The 20,899-nt window shown below is 31.3% G+C and overlaps 1 protein-coding gene across 2 annotated transcripts; it reads right to left on the bottom strand.

Moving 5' to 3' along the window:
* Window positions 1–6,428: 6,428 nt before the first annotated feature.
* On the bottom strand, window positions 6,429–20,032 carry LOC100795667 (protein MICRORCHIDIA 6). 2 transcript variants are annotated; one of them, XM_006578583.4, is made up of 20 exons: window positions 19,667–20,032; window positions 18,359–18,736; window positions 18,026–18,100; window positions 17,881–17,915; window positions 17,538–17,616; window positions 17,305–17,394; window positions 17,145–17,220; window positions 16,591–16,669; window positions 15,205–15,333; window positions 14,419–14,517; window positions 14,239–14,340; window positions 14,012–14,158; window positions 13,765–13,863; window positions 9,257–9,308; window positions 9,035–9,146; window positions 7,734–7,933; window positions 7,550–7,656; window positions 7,233–7,312; window positions 6,958–7,000; window positions 6,429–6,677 (listed from the first exon to the last, which is right to left on the bottom strand). In XM_006578583.4, the coding sequence occupies exons 2-20, from the start codon at window positions 18,726–18,728 to the stop codon at window positions 6,585–6,587; spliced, it is 2,067 nt and encodes a 688-aa protein (XP_006578646.1). In that variant the 5' UTR covers window positions 18,729–18,736; window positions 19,667–20,032; the 3' UTR covers window positions 6,429–6,584. The 2 variants fall into 2 exon arrangements, with proteins under 2 accessions (XP_006578646.1, XP_003523086.1); XM_003523038.5 differs by having other exon boundaries at window positions 19,795–20,008.
* Window positions 20,033–20,899: the final 867 nt, after the last annotated feature.

Here is a 20,899-nt window from a genome sequence, read left to right as displayed (position 1 = left end):
AAGTGGTTTGATAAATACCATTTTGATCTTAATCTTCATAGGGTTTTTGGTACTATTTTTATGATGATAAACATATGAATTGATTGTTTTAATCTAAATTGTGTTAAATTTATGCAGATCTTGTGACTCTCCAAAGGGTTTAGAAAGAACATACAAAAGAGGAGTTAAAAGCTGATTTCTAGCATGTAGCACAACCTTGTACTTACGTTATGCACCAAGCGTGCTTATCAGACTTTGTTTCGAATTTGGAAGCACAACCCCCAAGCATGAGGCATGTATAGCGATCAACATTCTGAACTTTAAGCACGACCTCGAGCATATTTAAGCATCGGTTGTGCTTGCCCCTACGTGATAGAGCTAACTCTTCTGTCTATAAATAGCTTAGTTTTTAATTGTAAACGACCTTTTTCTTAATTTTTAAATTTTTTCTTTTATTTTGGAGCAATCGGAAATTCTTGAAGAGACGATTACTAGAAGACTGCGGAAGGAATATTTGGGGTCATAATTTGTAAGAATTTTCGTTCTCTATGCTATTTTGTATATTATTTGGTTATACTTTGATTATGGTTGGCTAAACCTTTAGAGTTCAAATTATGTAGTTGTATCCATTACTATAGTTCTATATTTAAATTGAGTTCTACTATGTTGTTCAGTTATTTGTTGTCGTTTTACTATCTTTATTTTCATATTGAAATTGATCATTCTGATTTATAATTGATTACGTGTGATCATCATCTCGCAATTAACTAACATTTAAAATGATAGGATTCATCAAACTTGCATGATCAAACTAGGTGGCATGAATTTTCTTTTTACAAAATTCTCTATAATTTATTCTCAACCCTAAATTAAATCCTAAATGACCAATTGAGAATTAATTTAGAGGAAATAATATTTTCAAACATTGACCATAGGCTGGAAATTATATTAAGAGGCAATTGACGATTAATTATTAATTTAGGATTGTTAGTTATATAGTATTGGAATTAGGGAAAAATGGATGTGTGCGAACTCATAATCCGAACTTGTCTTTATTCATACATTTCTTTCTCTAAGATTGTTTGCTTAACTTAATTTATATTTCTTTGAGGCAATTGGTGAAACAATGTCAAACACAAGATAAAATCTCAATTTTTTTTTTAATTAATACAAATTGAATTATTTAGGAACACAATTAATTTTTAGGATACGATATCCAAACTTTTGAGTCTATGATCTAGTGCATATTGTTAGTTCATAAACTAGAATCTTAACGACATAAAAGTATTAAGATTTATATATAAGAAAAACTAATTAGGGATTAAAGGGATGTATTGAAATAAAAAATTTTAAGATTAGTTTGGTATAAAAAAATTCTTTTGTGGATTTGGATAAGCTTATCCAAAAGATAAATAAAATGAAATAAATTTTTTCATAAGTTTAAATTAGCTTATGCATAAGTTAATTTATAGAATTTTTTCATATTTTAGAAAAGTTATATAAGAGAGTTTCTATAATTTAGATTATACATAAGCTAATTTGAACTTGTGGAGAAACTCATTTTTATTTTATTTTTCTTATTTTTTTATCTCTTTTAAGCATATATGGATAAGATTACCCAAAAAGATCATGGTGAGATTTTTTTAAAAATACTTTTGTAATTTGGAATAATAGATTTATATCGTAAAAATTTAAAAGATTTAAAAGGACTTTATGAATTTATAAAATTTGAAAGAAATTCGTGAGTTTTTAGAAAACATTCAATATTACAAGAGTTAATAAAAAAATGATGAAGATGATTTGGATAAACAAAAGTAAAACAACTTCAATCTTTTTAATAGTTAATTGATCGACACATGAAACCCACGTTTTAGACGGATCGAATAAGTTTGATCCGCAAAATAAATGAACTTTTTCTAAGGTCCATATTCGGCCCGCAAAAGCTTGTGGATACACAGATTGGTCTGTGGGTCTAAATAGTAGTTTGAAAAAATATTTGACTTTATTTTTAAGCTAAAATGTATAACACTAAAATATATCAACATTTTAAACATAATAAATTAACAATAACAACCTAAATTAAAGATCAAAATATTAACATAAAAAATTTAACAATATTTGCACATTGAACTTAGACAGGTTAAACAGGTCGTCAGTGAATCCGCGGATAAAACTCGCTAGGTCCATTGACTTAATGGATCGGACTTAAAAATTCAATATAAATATGTGAATTTTAAAAAAAGATGCTCGGTATCTGCAAGGTCCACATGCTTAAGAGGTCGATGCATAGATTTGAGTTTATATATTCACTCCTAATTCTAGCTTTATGTCCTTCAGTACCCCCTTCATGCTTTAACATCTTCTCATAGATTTAAACAATAGGTTCAAAATTATCGTAATACTTGAATATCAAGATTTTTCTTTTATTTGAAAGGTTTCAAATTTTAATGTCCTCTATTGATTAATCCAATCATTTGTAGACATATGATCTCATTTGAAAAATTGAACTAATCTAAATAAATTTAATAAAATATTATCTAATTAATTTGAAAATTAAAAGTTCTTCCTTTTTAAACTTTCCCAATAAAATATATTAAGATACTATCTAATCAATTTAAAAATTGAAAATCCTACTTTTTTAAATTAATCTCATAAGATTTAATAAGATATTATCTAATTAATTTTGAACTAAACTACAAATATCTAATAAGTCATCATCAAATAGTCACTTGTGTATTAATACACTTTAATATAAACATGTCTATGATATATTTTAATTATTTATTTTTTAACTTAATATTTTCAATTATTTTTAAATTTTATAAATATACATTAGTAGATAGTTAGAAGTATAAATATTACAGCCAACGTGTCATTGATCTGAGTCTTACACCCAAAACGTACTTGAAAGGGGAGAATCCCACCCAAGGTGGCCAACTAGGCTCTGTAATGGAGATTAGCCATCCATAAAGCCACTGCATACTTTGTACCAATAACATGGTAACAAAAGAATATTAACATAATTATGAATTCTAACATATATCTTACATTATTTTAATTTATACAAATGTTTGTTTAAAAAAATATTATCTTTATAAATTTATTTGGCTAATATATACTTTTGATTCTTTATGATTTCAATTGTATTCAATTTAGTCCATTGTCTTTTACAAATGAATCAAAATGTTTCTTCTAAAACAATGATTTTTTATTTCTTTATTTTGGAACACGATGTTGAATCTTGTTTTGACTTATTTGAGATATGAAATTTGTCTAATTAGATGCATGTACATAAAATTAAAGAACTCACACATGTTCAAAAAAAATGGTCATAAACATGATAAAAAAATCATGTGAAAATGAGTCTCGTGAAGAAAAAGAAATATCATTAGATTTTTAATTTTTCAATTGCTTGTTCTAATATGATTTTCATCATGTTTATTATTGGGACATCAATTGGGTTTTATAATTTTCATGTAAAAGAAATTACTTAGATAAGTTTTGCAACTCAAATTAATAAGAAAAAAAGTTCAAAATCATGTCTCAAAGTAAAAAGTAATCATTGTTTCGAAAGATCATTTTGACTCATTTTAGAAACATGAAAGACTAGATTGAACTTTTGGATAGACAATAAAGATTTAATTATTATTTTAATCCCCTAATTTATTTGTTAGGTTGAATTTGCTTCTTTTATTATTTAAATGTTCAATTAAGTCCTGCAATTTTTAAAAATAGTTCATTTCAGTCCTTTTATTTTTAAAAATTCCAATAGATCCATTATTTAAAAAAATTGAGTTCAATTTGACTCCATTTAAAACTAAATTTGGTCCTTTTTTTTATTTTTTTATTTTAGCTGATAGAAAGAAAAGTGAGACCAAATTGAACTCATTTTTTTTTAAAAAAATACACAATTGATCTTTTGAAAAGTAAAAGAACCTAATTGAACTATTTTTAAAATTACAAGACTTAATTAAACCTTTTTAATAATAAGAGAACCAAATTGAACATAAAAATAATTCAGAGAATCAAAATAATAATTAAACCTATAATCAAAATCATAAAAGAGTACAAATGTGTTTTAGCCAATATATTTACATTTGTATATAACTTGAATATGTACATGATTTTAAGATTTAATATTTTGTGAATTCCTTACCCTTTCATCATATTTTTAGTTAGGCTCTTAAACTTTTTATTTTTCTTTAAATTGGATCCCCTTATCTAATTGTCCTTAATTAACCACAAACAAGTGTAGACTATGGAACTAACACTTCTAATGTATGTTGTAAGTACGACTAAAAAAGTTTCCTACATTCATCCTTCTTTGTGAAAGAATATGAATATTTAAATTGAATTGACCAATTGGGATTAAAACTCTACATAAATCTCAATTCTTACAATTGACTCAATTGTGCTTAAAATTGAATCCACAAGCACTAGTCCAATGTCTACATCACTAATTAAATATTTATAGTTAATTTTTTATAACAATTTGCCAGAGGATCCAATTAAAAAAAAAAAGTTTAGGAACCTAATTAATAAATCAAAGACCTAATTAAATTTTTGGTAAAACCTTAATATTGTGTTTTAATGGATACTTTTAATAGGATAATTCATTTAAATGGGAGATTAAATATTTGTCATTTTAAATTTAGTGTTTGGATAATAATTTAAAGGAATATTAAATATTTCATTTTAATAGGGAATTTTAATTAACAGAAAATCAATAATTTGAAATTCTCTTAAAAACTAGCTTGTGTTTGGATGGAGGATTTGAACATTTTTAGGAAATTCAAATACACATTATTTTAATTGTCTTGATTTAAATTCCTTTCATTTTGTAAACATTTTGATTGGATGAAGCAATTCAATTTCTTGTATTTTAATTTTATTGTTTGGATAAAGTAATTCAATTATAATAAATTTCAAATTTTTATTTTTTAATATTTATTTAAAAACTAAAATTTTAATATTTAATAAAAATAAGTATTAATCATTTTTTAAATACTTAAATATTCAAAATAATTTTAATGTTAGACAATATTTAATAATTAAATAATAAAAATCATTTTAATGCTAAACAATTTTGAATCTTACACAATATTCTTGCATTAACATACAAAAAAAACTTGGATTAAACAATACTGCAAAATTAAAGATCAATAATATGTAATTTCTTGTTAAAAAAATTTCAATTACTTAGTCTCACAGGAGTTTAAAAAAAAAACGTATTGAAATTAAACAATTATGTCATTTAAGGACAATCATCTCATACAAACTCAAATATTGATATTAATTTTATTGTTAGTAAGAGAAGAAAATACTTCAATACATATCAAGACCTAAAATCATATATCAGCCACTTCACTCATAATACTCAATTACTCACTAACTATTTTACAAATTAGAGGATCCAAAACAAACAACATAATCAAACAATTTTAGAAGAATCAACTTTTTTTCTTGGCTTGTAAGAATTTAACTCCTCTATTCCTTGTTCACAACATGACACAGAAGAAATAAAATAATATAATATAAGTCACAACAAAAAAGACATATAACTTAGCATGACATATGATTTCATTCAACTAGGCATAAAAAGGACATAATTTTTTTATTTGAAAGTTAAAATTGGAAATGTAGAGAAAAGGTTATTCACCAAATTTCATGCAAGATGTATTAAGTTATCTTTTTATATATTGGGAGGACTTTCACAATAGCTAATTGCGTTGGCTAACTTTACTATTCATTTTTTCTACCATTTGGTCAAAAGAGTTAACTATTTTATCCAAAAAAGTTGTTATTCCTTCTTTTTCTCGCATCTTTCTCTCTCTTGTGAGGATGTGTGTCAAAAGAAGTTGAACCTTATTTTTTTTCCTGGTGTACTAAAGCTTGATTCTTCTAAGTCTATGGTAGCCACCCGAATGATATATAATTCTAAATCTTGATACATATATTGAAACATTTTTCTCTCTTACAAACAAGGAAATTAATAAGTTTTGTATGAGATGATTGTCCTTAAATTAAGTAATTGTTTACATTTTTTAAAATTATTGCGAGACTACTTAATTGAAATTTTTTTAACAAGGAATTAGATTGAATAAGAAATTACATATCATTCATTTTAATTTTACATTATTAATTAATCCAATTTTTTTTGTGTTACTACAAGAATATTGTGTAAGATTCAAAATTGATTAGCATTAAAATCATTTTAATTATTTAACTATTAAATATTGTCTAACATTAAAATTATTTTGAATATTTAAGAATTTAAAAAATGATTAATACTTATTTTTATTCAATATTAAAATTTTAATTTTTAAATAAGTATTTAAAAATAAAAATTTAAATTTTATTAAAATTAAATTACTTTATCCAGAAATTAAAATACAAGAAATTGAATTACTTCATTCAATAAAATATTTACAAAATAAAAGAAATTTAAATCAAGACAATTAAAATGTGTATTTAAATTTCCTAGAAAATTTTAAAACCTTCATCCATACACAAGCAAGTTTGAAAAGACTGAAAAAGGGATTAGGCTATATACAATACAACATCACTTCTACAAAAGAAAGAGTTACAGCTACACATAACACAAACTACTCTTCTTTCAGGTCTAGGGACTTCACTTCAGCCAAAAGCCGTTTATACTCATCTTGAGCTTCTTGTATTTCACTTTTAAGCATCGTCACCTGTACAATCATAATTACTTCTTTTAAATGGATCGTCAAACGCAATAAAACAGATTTTCAAATAAAGGCTTTTGTTTTATTTTTGGTTGAGGGTGGAAGTCAAATACTTTTGTAGGTCTGGCTTTTAAAGATTAAAAAAGGGGAAATTTTTAAATGCAGCATCCTAGAATCCCGGTTCTCAATATATATAACGTATAATGTACAAAAACTGTTCTCTATGAATTAGGCAACAGGTATATGCAAAGTAACTAACCAAGCTTTATTACTACGTAAAAATTACCTTGAGATTAAGTTCTTCTCCTGTCTTTTCAAATTCTAAACATCTGCAGGTAAAAAGAGTGCAAATAAAGTTTACAAACACCATTTGTAATGCAAAATTGGAGGCCATAACTAAAGTTTGGTATATATTGGTAAAGTCAAAATGAGAAAATGAAAATAATAAAACTTGCATAGTGTTTGCCAGCAAGAGTTTGCCCAAATTTGAAGCCAATCCAACTTGCTGAAACAGTATTTCATACAATCCATCATAGTAACTGCAATTAGAAATATACTCACTTTGCATGCAGTTTCTTGTTTTGTTGCACCAAGTGCATAGTCTTTCGGTCGAACACCTGGTCAGCTGGAGTAGCAATGATCTACACAAAATGCAAGGATGAAGTTGGTGTTCAAAAACTTTTCAAAGATTTATAATGGAAGAATATGAACTCAAATGAAATCAAATACGAATATATTTGACAGAACATTGTTTGAGTTGTAAAATAAATTTGCACTATATGTTTGCAATGTAAATTAACAACAATATCATTGGAAAATATGCCTCAACGATGCGTACAAACAAATTTTAACATAATGATGAATAAGCCAAAGCAGACCTGTTTATTCTGACTGAAACCAACACAGGTTACATTCTCTGTCCTTGCATGTTTTTCCGTATTCTGAAGGTCTACCAGTTCATGTGTCTTCCTCTTATTATGAGAACCTGAATGAAGAAACATTAGCTAGATAAAATTGGTTAAGCTAATGATATAAGATCTTGTTTCTCACGAAAACAGTTACCTTGTTCGGATCTTATTTGCAGTTTTGTGGAACACTGTTCAGAATTCCCATATTCTATTTTTGTATTGACAACAGGGGAGCAACTTCTGTTCAGCATGACCGGTTTTTCTATAGCAAGTGGTTTCTGCATTGACGTAACCCTCGGTGGAAGCTTCTTCTTGTCCTTATCCTTATACCCAAACAATGTACAATGTGTGTCCCTGAAAAAATTTAAATAGAATTCTTAGAACGTTAGTTATGAGCCTAACTCAACCCCCTACAAAACAAGCTTGTAAGGTGAGGATTGTCCTCCACTTAAAATACTTAAATTTGGTCATATCTCAAGTCGATGTGGGATTAAACCACCAAACCACCACCTTCAAGGTTGCACTTCAAGCAACCCCCAAAGAGGCTACAACTAAGGCAGGCTAAGGTGTGTCCACAATTAAGACGGCCTTTCCAACACTCCCCTCACACCCAGGAGGGTTGCCCCCCACTTATATACTTTAATTTTGTCATATCTCTAGTTGATGTGGAATTAAACTACTAAACCACCATCCTCAAGGTTTCACTTCAGGCAACCCCCAAAATGGGCACAACTAAGGCGGGTTAAGCGGTGTCCGCAATTAAGGCGGCTTTTCCAACAAGAATCTTGGCATGTTAGATATTAATGCTTAAAATTAAAATAAAAATATTGCTTAGCATACAATCATAGTTATCAAACTCGAGAGTTAACTCGTAAATTGGGAGTTTACAAGTGCACAATCATGTTCCGAGTTAACTCGCTTTTTGGTAGTCTCGGAGTAGACTTGGTAGACTCACAAGTTTAAGTTTGAGTTTGCTGGATTAAAAAATATAACCCAAAATATTCATGTAATGTACTACATTTTATTGATTTAAGTTATTTATGGATTATTTAAGTGTCATTTGTCCTTTTTTAGTTATTTAAGTGTTATCATTTTAAGAACTTGCATTTTGTAATTGTGTGAACTTATTATTAGTGTTTTCTTTGGTGTAGTTTGAACTTAGTAGTGATGTATTACTAGAGTTAGTTATTTTAGTATTGGGGAATTTGTGGTTTACTATTTTGCTATATTATGGTGTTGAAATGTTGATTGGTATGTTATTTATAGATATTTTATCATTTTTTATATGAAGTAGACTTGTAAGAGTCTGAGTCGAGTTTACCAAGCTCTCACAAGTCTACATCAGCTCACAAGTTTGATAACCTTGATACAATTATTTAATTATGAAAACCAAATGGTATGTTTCAAAAATAGAGCAGGACAAGCAAGAATAGAGATCACTCCAAAACACTATACCAGTATTCCCATGTCATCTCCTTCAATCGCCCTTCAAGCTTTTGAAACAGGGAAGTTCTCTCAAAATCTTGTTTGTTATGAGTTGGCTCAATAAAATCTGCTTGCAGGATTCCTAAGATTACCATAAAATTAACATAGTTAGGCACCCACACACTGCAGGTCCAGTAAATCTCTAAACATCACCAGATAGAACTTGGAATTGCATAGAAACATGTTACTCACCAACAACTCCTCTTCCCCTACTGTCCAAATAGCTTACAACCTGCCAAAATGGCTGGCATATTGAAAGGGTAGCAACAATATTAGAGAGTGGGAGAGTAAAAAGAAAAATAAAAAAGAACTGCTTGGCAAATCCATGTTAAAGCAACAGAGAATAAACAAAGTGATTTAAAATGCCTAATTTAATTTTACAATATATTTAGAAGGTTTTATTCAAAAGGAGAGAAAAGACAACTATGAGGAGGATAAGTCTTAGAATAAAGGTTAAGGCTTCATTCAACCCTACAAAATCGGCTTGTAAGGTGAAAGTTACCCCCCCACTTATATACATTACTTTGGTCATATCTCTAGTTGATATGAGGCTAAACCACCACCCAAGCTGCAATTAAGGCGGCTTTCCAACAAAAAGGAATCCCTCAAACAAGTAAAAAATATGACAACAATAGCCTTATCGCACTAGGTGAGGTTGGCTACATGGGTCACACGATGTTATTAGGCTCAATTAAAAAACAAATTCTCAAGGATATTATTCAACATAAAATCCCTTCTAATAATTTCCTCTGATGTCCTTCATGGTCTCCCTCAACCCCTTTTTACAAGGCTAAAATCATGCAATCTACTCTCCCCATTGGTGTCTCTAGACACTACTGACCTTTTGCATGTGTCGAAATCACCTTAATCAGTTTTTACATCGTTTCCTTTGATAGATATCACACCAATATCTTCTCATATATAATCATTTCATATCTTATCCTTTCTTGTGTAGCCACCCATCTCTCTTAACCTATTCATTTTTGCTAATCATACTTTTTCTCTTGTCCCTTTAGAGCTAACCTATTCATTCACTACCATAGAGTATAATTGGTCTAACAATATGATAAAACTTCCCTTTGAGCTTGGTAGGTACTCTGTGATCGGCCAATTATAATTATGTAAAGATAATATACACTACACACATGCACCCGAACCTCGACGCACAACACCCCTCAAGGTGACTGAAGCTACCAGAATATGAAGTCGTCATCTCCAACGAACCTCAACGACTTGACCAAAACAAACAACACCTTAACCTCTGACTAGTTCACCCTACCACCGTGGCAACTAAACAAGGCTCTTCAAGGTTAGGCAACATAACTGATACGGATAGAGATATTGCCATCCCCTGAATAAATCAAACACCAATGCTATTATCTGTAATTTTGTGGAAAAATTACAAAAATAGGAATCACTAGGACCAAACATCATCAAATGGGGAAGAAAAGCAATGTTGCACCTTGCACCAAGTGTCCAAAGGAAATCAGAGTAGAGCTTTGGGCTAATCTTAGAGAGAAAAAGAAGGGAGAGAACTCTAAAATTCCAAATGTGGCCTATTATGAGTGAAGAGGAGAATCTAATTTACACATCAAATGCTAACGGGAGAAGGAATATTGCCAAAGAAAGGGCCAATGACTATGTGACCAACATCGTCTCAATTAACTTTGCCACCAACTCCTCCATATTACCTTTCGCCCACAGGAGTCATAATCTATTCCAAAGATCCCACCTCCTCATCCTTTACAAGTATATCATCGACAACAACCAATCACCACATCCCCTCTAACACTACCTCAAGAACCTTATCTTCCCCATCACACTTTGTAAAGGCATATGCCCAATTCATAACCCTTCCTTACATTATCACCAATGTGAAGATTACAGCTATCGCACAATATTACAATCATGCAGCCTTTTCTCGAGCTAGAGAAGACATGAAATTGCCCAATTGAGATCAATGCGAGATAACAACAAGATCATGGGATTGAGCAAGCTTCTAATCCTACAAGTGGAGTTTTTTGGGTCAGGTTGCACGACCCAATTTGCCCATGGTAATCCTAATTTCCCATTTTCTAACTCCATCTCAATCGCATGATTGATTTTCCCTCTCTAGCCTCTCTTGCTTTGATCAAAACCCTAATCTCAGCCTAGTAGTTCCCAACTTCATTGAGACTTTGTTTTCATCTATTTAACCTCTCTTATTTGCCCATCTCTATTTTGTTCTCTAGCAAGGGAGGTTGTTGATTCCTTTTGTGCTATATGTTCCATAAATGTTCTCACCAAACCATGACCTCTATGTTATGTTCAGTTCAATCACAATCTCTTTATCTTCTTTCATTTCCCCTAAAACTCATGGGTTCTCTTGGCCTTTATCTGAGGTATCTTTTATACTTTGCCTTTTCATTATGCTCTTATATTGATTGTTAAATTCGCCTTCTGTTATTTTTTCATAATTATATATAATAGGAAAGATTATCCATTCGATCTCTATAGTTGCACAAATTATACCTTAATCATATCCCTTTTGGTCCTTGTTACAAAATGGCAAAGGTAAAGTTTGTGTAACAATAGGGGCCAAAAAGGATCCAAAAATGCTTGTGTAGGGACTAAAAGGTAAAGTGTGTGCAACTATTAAGACCAAATGAGTAACTATAAATATAGAATAGACTCAGATATTAATATGTATACAATATACAATATTTATAAAATAATACCATAACTATAAATTAAATATTTTAAGTTTTTAAATTAAAGTTTAGTGATATTATATTATTATTATGTGTATTGCTAATTATAGCATCATTTAATCATACTTTGGTGTTAAATATATTTTTATATTTTTGGTAGAATCTTATGATCCATTTTCAATTCTACAACCCTCCCGCGATCCTAAGTAGGATCTTGATCTTGACAAAATTGATTGTCACTTTGAGTTGTCATCATTTTTCTCCTTTGTCTTTCTTCATAGTCTTTTGTGACAATGTCTAAAACTGTAGGTGATGCCATATCTCATCCTAGATTGTGACAAGCTATGCTTAATAAAATGTGTGCCCTTCAAGGCCATGGCACTTCGGACCTTGTGTCCCTCACGCTAGGGAAATCTCCTGTTGGTTGTCCCTAAATTTTTACAACAAAAGTTTTCCTTATGATCAAGTTGAGTGACTTAAGGCACATATAGTTGTCAAAGGCTATACACATCTTTGATTTAGTGCATGTTTGGAAAGTTGTTCACCTTACGTTTAAATCAAAAGTACCGAAGGAGCTGCTTTCAACAACTTACGCTTGCCTCAAACAAATGGTTATCCAAGCATACGGTTAGACTATGATGATACTCTCACCTATGGCAAAAATGGTCTCCTATCACATTAGTTTTGTCCATGGTGGCTATTCGCCACTAACCTCTATATCAACTTGATATCAAGAAGCTTTCCTTCATGCAATCTCACATAAGATGTTTACATGGAGCAACCTCTTTGATTTGTTGCTGAGCGAAAATCACTTGGCCTTGTTTGTCATCTATATAAACCTTTATATGGCCTCAACCAATCTCCTAGGAAATATGGTTTGACAAATTTAGCTTTGTGATTCAGCAGTTAGGTATGACTCAAAGTGAGGCTGACCACATAGTTTTCTGCTGCCATTCCATTGCAAGATGCATTTACTTGGTTGTGTACATTGACAGCATTATCATCACAAGTAGTGATCACCATGGAATCACTCAGGTAAAGCACCACCATTGCCATCATTTCCAAACAAAAGATCTTGGATGACTTTGTTGTTTGGTGGGGACAGAGGTGGCACAATCCAAGAACAATATTGTGATCTCCCAAAAAAAGGATGCAATAGACATCTTAGAAGAAACAAAATTGGTATGTTAAGTCTATGGACACTCCTATGGATCCTAATACCAAACATATATCAGGTTAGGAGGAGCCACTTTCAAACTCAAAGAGGTACATAAGGCTCTTTTAAAAATTGAATTATCTAAGTGCTTTTTATTATTCATAGCATAACGTTGCTACCTTTTATTATAATTAAGTCTTATAAAAAAAAAAGATAAATATATGTAACGAAATTATATACCCCTAAGTAACTTTATATTCTCCTTGCCAAGTGCATGGCAAAAACTAGTTGGTAATAATATTTTGGCAAGGGCCAAGGCTATCCTGAAATACACTAATTTAGTATTCCAGTGCGATATCAAATATTTATTTTTCCAAAGTAAGGAAATTGGGAAACACGTTTCATATTGCAATTACAGGAATGCCTAAAAACATAATCATATGAGACTGCGAAATTTATTCCAATTAAAATTGAATTTTGAAGTGAAGTTTTTAGTTTATTTTCAAACTTGCTTTAAGAAGCAAACTTGATTTATCTTTTACAAAACCAAACATTAAAGAAGCTAAGAATCACAGCTGTCATTTTCAAGTGTGTTTGGGGAACTTCAATGCTCCCCCAAACATTACACAATGAGCAAGTTAAATGGCTACAATATGCATGCTTAATCCCTTCCCTCCCAACCCTAGAAAAGAAAAGAGGAAAGGTATCTGCTATTCTGCTTTACACAAAACATAAAATTTATCCAGCCAAATATTAGAATTTTCACAAGAATTTATCAATTAATCAATCACAAGCATTAATAAAGTAAAACTGCCTTCAACTAGGAATATTAGAAGATTTTGGGCAAAAATTACCAGTATAAGCCGATTTTTGTGATATACATTGAAACCATGGATATTGACTTGAGGAGCTTCCTTAAGAAATCCAATTGTTGTGACTGTCAAAGCTGTTCCCTACAAAGATAATCCAAATAATAATAATAATATAAAAATTAAAGGTGCACGAAATATAGCTAGAAGATATTTTTTACTCCGCAGCCCAAGATAATCTTTCCTCTCAATTGATATATAATTAAAAATATTCCAAAAGTTAGAGAATAACCTTTACGGATCCACCAATTACTGGTGCATATTTAACAAATTGAGGGAACTTAAGATCATCAGCAATGTTGTGTGGCTTCACAACTTGCCCTCGCAATATCATTTGAAAACTTTCTGGTATCTTCAAGTATAATATGGACATATATACCTGTGTAACATGAGAATATTAGACTCAAAAAATTCAACCTCACACAGCCACTTCACCATATTTTTCTAAATCAAGCATACATGTAAAGAGTAACGAAGCCGATTAGCAATGTGCTCCTCATTTACACTTTTCCAGGCTTTAAGTGTATCAATCTGCTTGACATCCCCAGCAATACGAATATCCTGCACATAAGAGGTACCCCTCATTAGCAACAAAGCAAGAAAAAAGAAAAAGAAAACTAATAAAATAACAAATACAACCGTAGGATCTGTATCAAAGTCTAGCTCCAAATTTGCATCATCATTGCACCACAAATTATAGATAATAACTTTAGTACCATGAGATCCAATGTCATCAAACTGCAGAGATGAATGTTTTCAAGTCAGAATAAGCTACTAAAACATCAAGATAGCAACCAATACTATGAAATAAATTAGTATGTTATACTAATTACTTCACAAGGATTTATTTGACCACAACTCATATCCTTCAAATAGCCCCCCATCTTTGACTAGTACAGCAGTAGCTATCACCTCTCAGCAGAATGATAAGAATATAAGGTTAGCAAGCAGATAAAATTGGCAATAAGAATCTGTAACTATGTGGTCAGGCACTACAACTAGAAGTCTCAATGATGTATGTGAGGAGTCATTAGAGGAGGATACCATAAAGACCAAAAAAACTTCATACAAACTGATACAGGACAGTGAGGACACACTTAACATATATGTATATACACAGAGAAAGAGAGAGAATGAGAGAATAAATGCCATTTGATGCCAAATCTCAAAGTATCACAACATAACAAATATACAATTATAATTTGGCATTCAAAGCCAAAACACTACAGTCCTGAGAAAAAGCCTAATTTAAGGGGACAGGAAAAAGGTCAGAAAATAAGTCTCAAACTAAACTATCTATCTATTCATGATACTAGGCTGTATTGTCTACAATGGGGGGGAAAGAATAAATATGCCAACCATTAAGTATATTCTAACAAAGCCAGCAAATTATCATGGATGAAAGGGAAAATATAGAAAACTGACTTGTTTCAGAAGATCTGCTTCTGATGAATATGGTGACCAACGCAACAGCAAGGATAAATTAGACACAAAATGCTCATTGCCATTTAATATTTTCAATGATCCAGTTGATGTATCAAACTCATAATTCACCTGAAAATTGAAAAGATAAGTCAGTGGTGCAAGTTGAACCAACTAGAACCTTCACTGTAGAAAAGTTATCAGGAGATAGAGTATAAACAGTGCATCAATGATACAGACTAATGAGAGACAGACTGCCCACTAAATTGAACTTGACTCGAAGAAATATCGACATCAATGATACACTCTGCCCATTCTGTACAGAAAAGGAGGAGGATGCAGGGCATTTGTTTTTCAGCTGTCACAGAATTAGGCAGATATGGTGGGAATCCTTGTCTTGGATCAACATGGTGGGACCTTTTTCACAACACCCAAGGCAGAATTTCATGCAGCACTCGTTCTGCAATACACATCTTGGTATCAAGTCACAGAGATGGGTAATTTGGTGGGTGGTACTAACTTGGAGTATATGGAACCATAGAAACAGAATCGTATTTTCAAACGATAGCCCCAACACCAGTAAGATACTGGATGATGCCATTTTCTTTTGTTGGAGCTGGTTATGGAACCTAGAAAAAGGATTCGACAATCCTTTCCATCAATGGTCAAGTCATATCAGAGAAGGGTTTTGTAATTAGTGGAAAATAGCTCCACAGATAGGGATCACCAATATATACTTAGAGTTTTGGTTCTCTAATCCATCATGATTAGTTTTATATTAGGGAACCAAACCTCCACATGGGAGACTTCATTGGTGATTGTAAAAATCACAGTACAACTTGTACTGAAACTTATCTAATATATAATATTAATTTTGCGGATAAAAAAAATAAAATAAACAGTGCATCAATCATCATTATCAACTATCAAGGACCAACTCTCCCGAAAACTTAAGCTGAAAAGCAAAGGATCATATATCTCACATCCCAACCCCCCAACCCCAAATATTTGGGCTTGAAGCATGAACTATGCAGCAGTCCCACAATCTTGTGCTAAAATTCAACTTCATTTAGAAGAATGAGGACAACAAGGATCAAATTCTTGACCACTTGGTCATAAACCATGTCATAAAGATATGCTAAGATATCTAGCATAACATTTCTAAATTAGTTATCCAAAAGAAACACACACAAATGTACTGGCACCAATTAAAAAAGAAGGAAACTAAATGATAGTTGTCCACTATAGAGTCTCTAGAACCACAATATAGTAACAATCTCAAATTTTTAAGAATCAAATCAACACAGAAAAAAATTCAACATGCTATATTGGATAAAGTAGCATTTAAACCAACACCTTCAAATAGTGCAAATGAGAAATACAGCTTACCATGGGTACTACTATTCTGTCAAGCTGTGTTTTTATCAAATATGTATATGACAGAAGTCCAATGCTTTGAGTCAAAATCCTGATCAAGATAGAAACAATAAGAAAAACATTAAAATTTCATACCCCCCCCCCCCAAAAAAAATAACTTTATTGTTGGCTTGTTGCAAAACCTCCCAGCCTTGCAGTCATGTCAAGCAATAGTCAAAAGAGGCTAAAAGGAATCAGCTAATAAGTAATAATAATAAACTTACATAGAATGGATTGGTTCCTAAAATTGGAGAGCAGAATGCTTTCATTTATTAAAACACCTTATTATCCTCACATTTCTCCAAGGTTATAAAAAGGAAAGGAAAAAAGATGGCGAAGTTATTTTCAGCTTTTACTATAAAAAATCAATTTGCAAAATTAATAAATAGCCGAATAAATACTTCTGAGTGGATATGGCCTTCACAATCTAATTAATCAACAATAATCAAGGTGATTGCCAATACAGGAGGAGACCTGTTGCACTAACCAACTTTAATGTAATATTATGTTCATTAGTTGATCCATACCTATTATTTAGATGGCAACTGAAGACTATGACATCTGCACCAAGCCTCATACTACTGGTCTTGAAGCCATTTCCATCTAGAACACCAAATTGAAAAATTAAAAAATAAATATGAAAGGGAATACCAATATGATAGCAGAAAAACAAGTCACAATCCGTACACCGTCCAATAGCAAACTGTGACTTCTTATCTGAAAATCCAAAACTCATGCAACGACGCATTGCATCCGGATCCATTCCACCACCATCATCTAATTGCCCAAGTGTCAGCATCAAATCAAAACAATTAGAATCACCGTATCCAGTGCAAATATGAACGATTCAGGCCACGAATTTAAAACCACGATAAAAATTGGTGCAAATATGTTCTATATGAGTTCCAGAAGCAATATACCTTGAATCAACAATGCTGGATTTCCATCCCTTGGATTTGAAGTTTTATCTACAATGACAAAGGTAGCCCCATTTTGGATCTATCCTAAGAATAAATGTTAACAATGCAACACAAAATAGGAACAAAAATCAAAAGTAAAATACAAATTGATAGCTTAAATGACAGAAAAAGCATAATACAATAGTAGCAAAAGACATTAATGTTTTAAAATAATTCATGCAATGTTACTATTAACAGGCATTGGCAATAGCTTAGTATGCTGCAGATGACAAAAGAAAATGACAGCTAATATAATGTTTAAAATATCATGCATTTCAATAGTTCAAACATCAGGAATAATCACCTCATCAACTGCATTATCAAGAAGCTCTGCTATGGCTGCAAACAGAAACAAAGAAAAAGATCAGCTCATGAAAAAATATCACAAAGGTGGTCAATTAAAGTAGTCATAAATAAGACGCAAGTTTATACAGATGGTAAGAACATACCACCAAATGCCCACTTATGCGAAGTTGCATTTGAGTGAAGGAACATGGGGTGCACATGTAGATAATTTTTGGCATCTGCAACCCAAAAAGTATACCAAAGAGATAAGAAGTCCAGAATGGAAAAAAGTCTTTGTACCTACTACAAGCTTAGCATCTAGCATGTGAGATCTGAAACTATAATCCCCATGAAAGTTAGGCATGAAGAAAAATATGTTAACAATTCAAGATGCATTTTTATAAACTTGTTGACAGAGCATTAAGTAGGGGAGTTACAGCCATGGAACATATTTAGAAAGCTATATATCAATCTGCCAAAAAGTTATATAGGATTACTTTGGACGGTGACTTTAGAACCAAGTCCATCATCATAGTTTCCAGCTTTCCAAAACTGCCTACACAGGGGTGCTACACCAATGGATGATGCATAAGAAATGCCTGTGTCATCAACAGGCGACGGTCCCTGCTCCAACACACTGGAGTTACTATGACCTGTACTTGGACCATTAGAACTTAAATTTTCTTCAGAATCTTGTCCAGTAGTATGACTTTGAGATCTCTTGTGCTTGGCTAGTTGACCTTTGTTAGTCTCATTATATTGTTTTGCATCCAAAACAAAATCTTCCTCCAACTTAACAGCTTTGAAAGCAACTTCCTTTTCACTTTCATCATCACTAGATAAATACACAACTTCTGTAGGGCCCATAATTACCCCTATAACCAGAGTAAATTATAAAACAAAATGAGTTAACATGACCGAACAATGATGTAATTAAAGTAACTAAAAAGAGCATGCAGATTCAACCTAAAACACATAAACTGCTAGAATGTTTAGTATACATCCAAAACAACTCTAAGCACAGCTTGTGGTTGAAAAGGAATTCATGTCACAGCAAAATTTTGAAACTAAGACTTGATCCATAAATGGTATGCAGACATACATCTTAAAACAAACATGTGGGAACAAGTACCATAGAAATCAAATTACAATGCTTGCATTCATCAAAAGTTGATACAGTAATGGAATTCACATCGGTACTAACAACACTTAAAATATTGAAAATAGTCAGTAATCCTGCATGGTTACTAAAAGCAAGAAATTGAATGGTGAACCTGTGTCACTTTCATCTGCAATAAAAATTCAATATCATTCTTTTTTTTTCCTTAAAATCATGGCAATCTGAAATCTCTAGGCATACATAACATGCCAATATATCTTCCACTCATAATACAAACATTTAATTCGAGATTTGGTTCAGTTGTAATAATAACAGTAACATTATGATCCATTAGAATCGAACTCGGATAACAAGGGTTTATAACAATTCACGCACACCTCTCATCCAACTGAGCTAGACCCTAGACCCCATTGGTAATAACAGTAACATGTGAAATTCAAAATTCAAGAAAAGAGAGCCTAGTCAAGAAAATCAAGCTAGTTTACTTTAGTTCTTCAAACTGAAATAGTAAATAGCAATTTACACCGAAACAGCCACGCCCAAATGAGAAAGAAAATTAAAAAAAAAAAAATCCCAATTTCCCAAAAGGAAAGAGAGCAGGCATGGGGAAAGGGAACAGCAACACAGAACGGTACTAGCGACAACTAAGAATTAAAAAAAAAATAAGACGAACTACGGAGATTACAGGCTTAATGAATCGTAGAACACAAAGAGCATAGAGAGTGCATGACGGAAGGTGGAAACGAAAGGAGCTGGTTGAGGGTTAGGGTTTTGTCGTTTTGAAAGAAACGCAGAGCAGCATATGTAGCTTACCAGAAAGAAAGAAAAAAAAAATAGACAAGGGAATGCGGAAGGATTAGAGAGGTGCTTGAGGTCGCGAAAATGAAGTGTGCGTGCTGGTCGAGATGGTAGGAAACGAAAGCAACCTCTCTCTCTCTCTCTCTCCCTTCCCGTCTCCTTCGAGCTCCGATGTTGTTTTCTATTTTTGTGTTTTCTCTTACTACTTCTCTCCCGCATACATAGGCTCTCAGCTTAGACCCTAGAGTCCACTGTACTGATCGTAAAAACTAAAAACTAATCACTTTATTTTTTATTTTTTTTGTTATGTTCTCACATCATTTTTATAATAAATATTCTTTCATTTAGTTATTTATTTATTTCAAGACAACAATTCTGTGTAAAGAATCCATAAACTATCGAGGTGTTAGAATTACTGGAATGGAGTATGCAGAAATTATGGAGGTGTATTAAATTGAAATTTTAAAAGATTATTTTGGTATAAAAAGGTTTTGAGAGTCTTAAAAAGAATTGTGTAGGAATATAATGATTTATAAGATTTTTTTATCAAGATTTTGTAGTTTGAATTTTAATGAATTTATTTATATCATACAAAATGGATGGTTTAATGTCACTTTTAATTTATTATGTTTTTTAGTTGTTTTACTTTGATATATTAAATTTTAAAAGTTTCATTATATTTCTTTATTTTTTGTAATGTTTTGATTTTTTTAAAAATTTTCCTTATAAACATTGTGGATTAAGTTTTAATTTTAAAATAATTAACTTAAGATAGTAGTGGTTTTTAACCGCCACTATGTGTAAATTTCAAATGATGAAGAACATGTATGCCAAGATCTACCAAACATCTATGAGCACAAACAAGAATGCAATGAACACAAAAATAGAATCTTGAATGTTGCAAAGGATGTGTTTGAAGTTAAAATAGGGACTATGTGGGAGAAAAACTTGGATCTGAAAAATAAAAACTCAGATCTAGAAAAAAAAGTGTTCATATCTGAAGGAAGAAAAAAAAACTCAGTTCTTGCACGTATTGGTTACATTATTCCTTAATCTTCACATTCTTGAAAATCTAATAAGATTATGTGAAATAAATATCCCCTAGGTAGGGAAGAAGTTT

This window comes from Glycine max, chromosome 4 (assembly GCF_000004515.6).
Source record: "Glycine max cultivar Williams 82 chromosome 4, Glycine_max_v4.0, whole genome shotgun sequence".
Classification (NCBI taxonomy): domain Eukaryota; kingdom Viridiplantae; phylum Streptophyta; class Magnoliopsida; order Fabales; family Fabaceae; genus Glycine; species Glycine max.
Note: the sequence above shows the minus strand (reverse complement) of the source record. Positions and strands in the feature narration are given on the sequence as shown.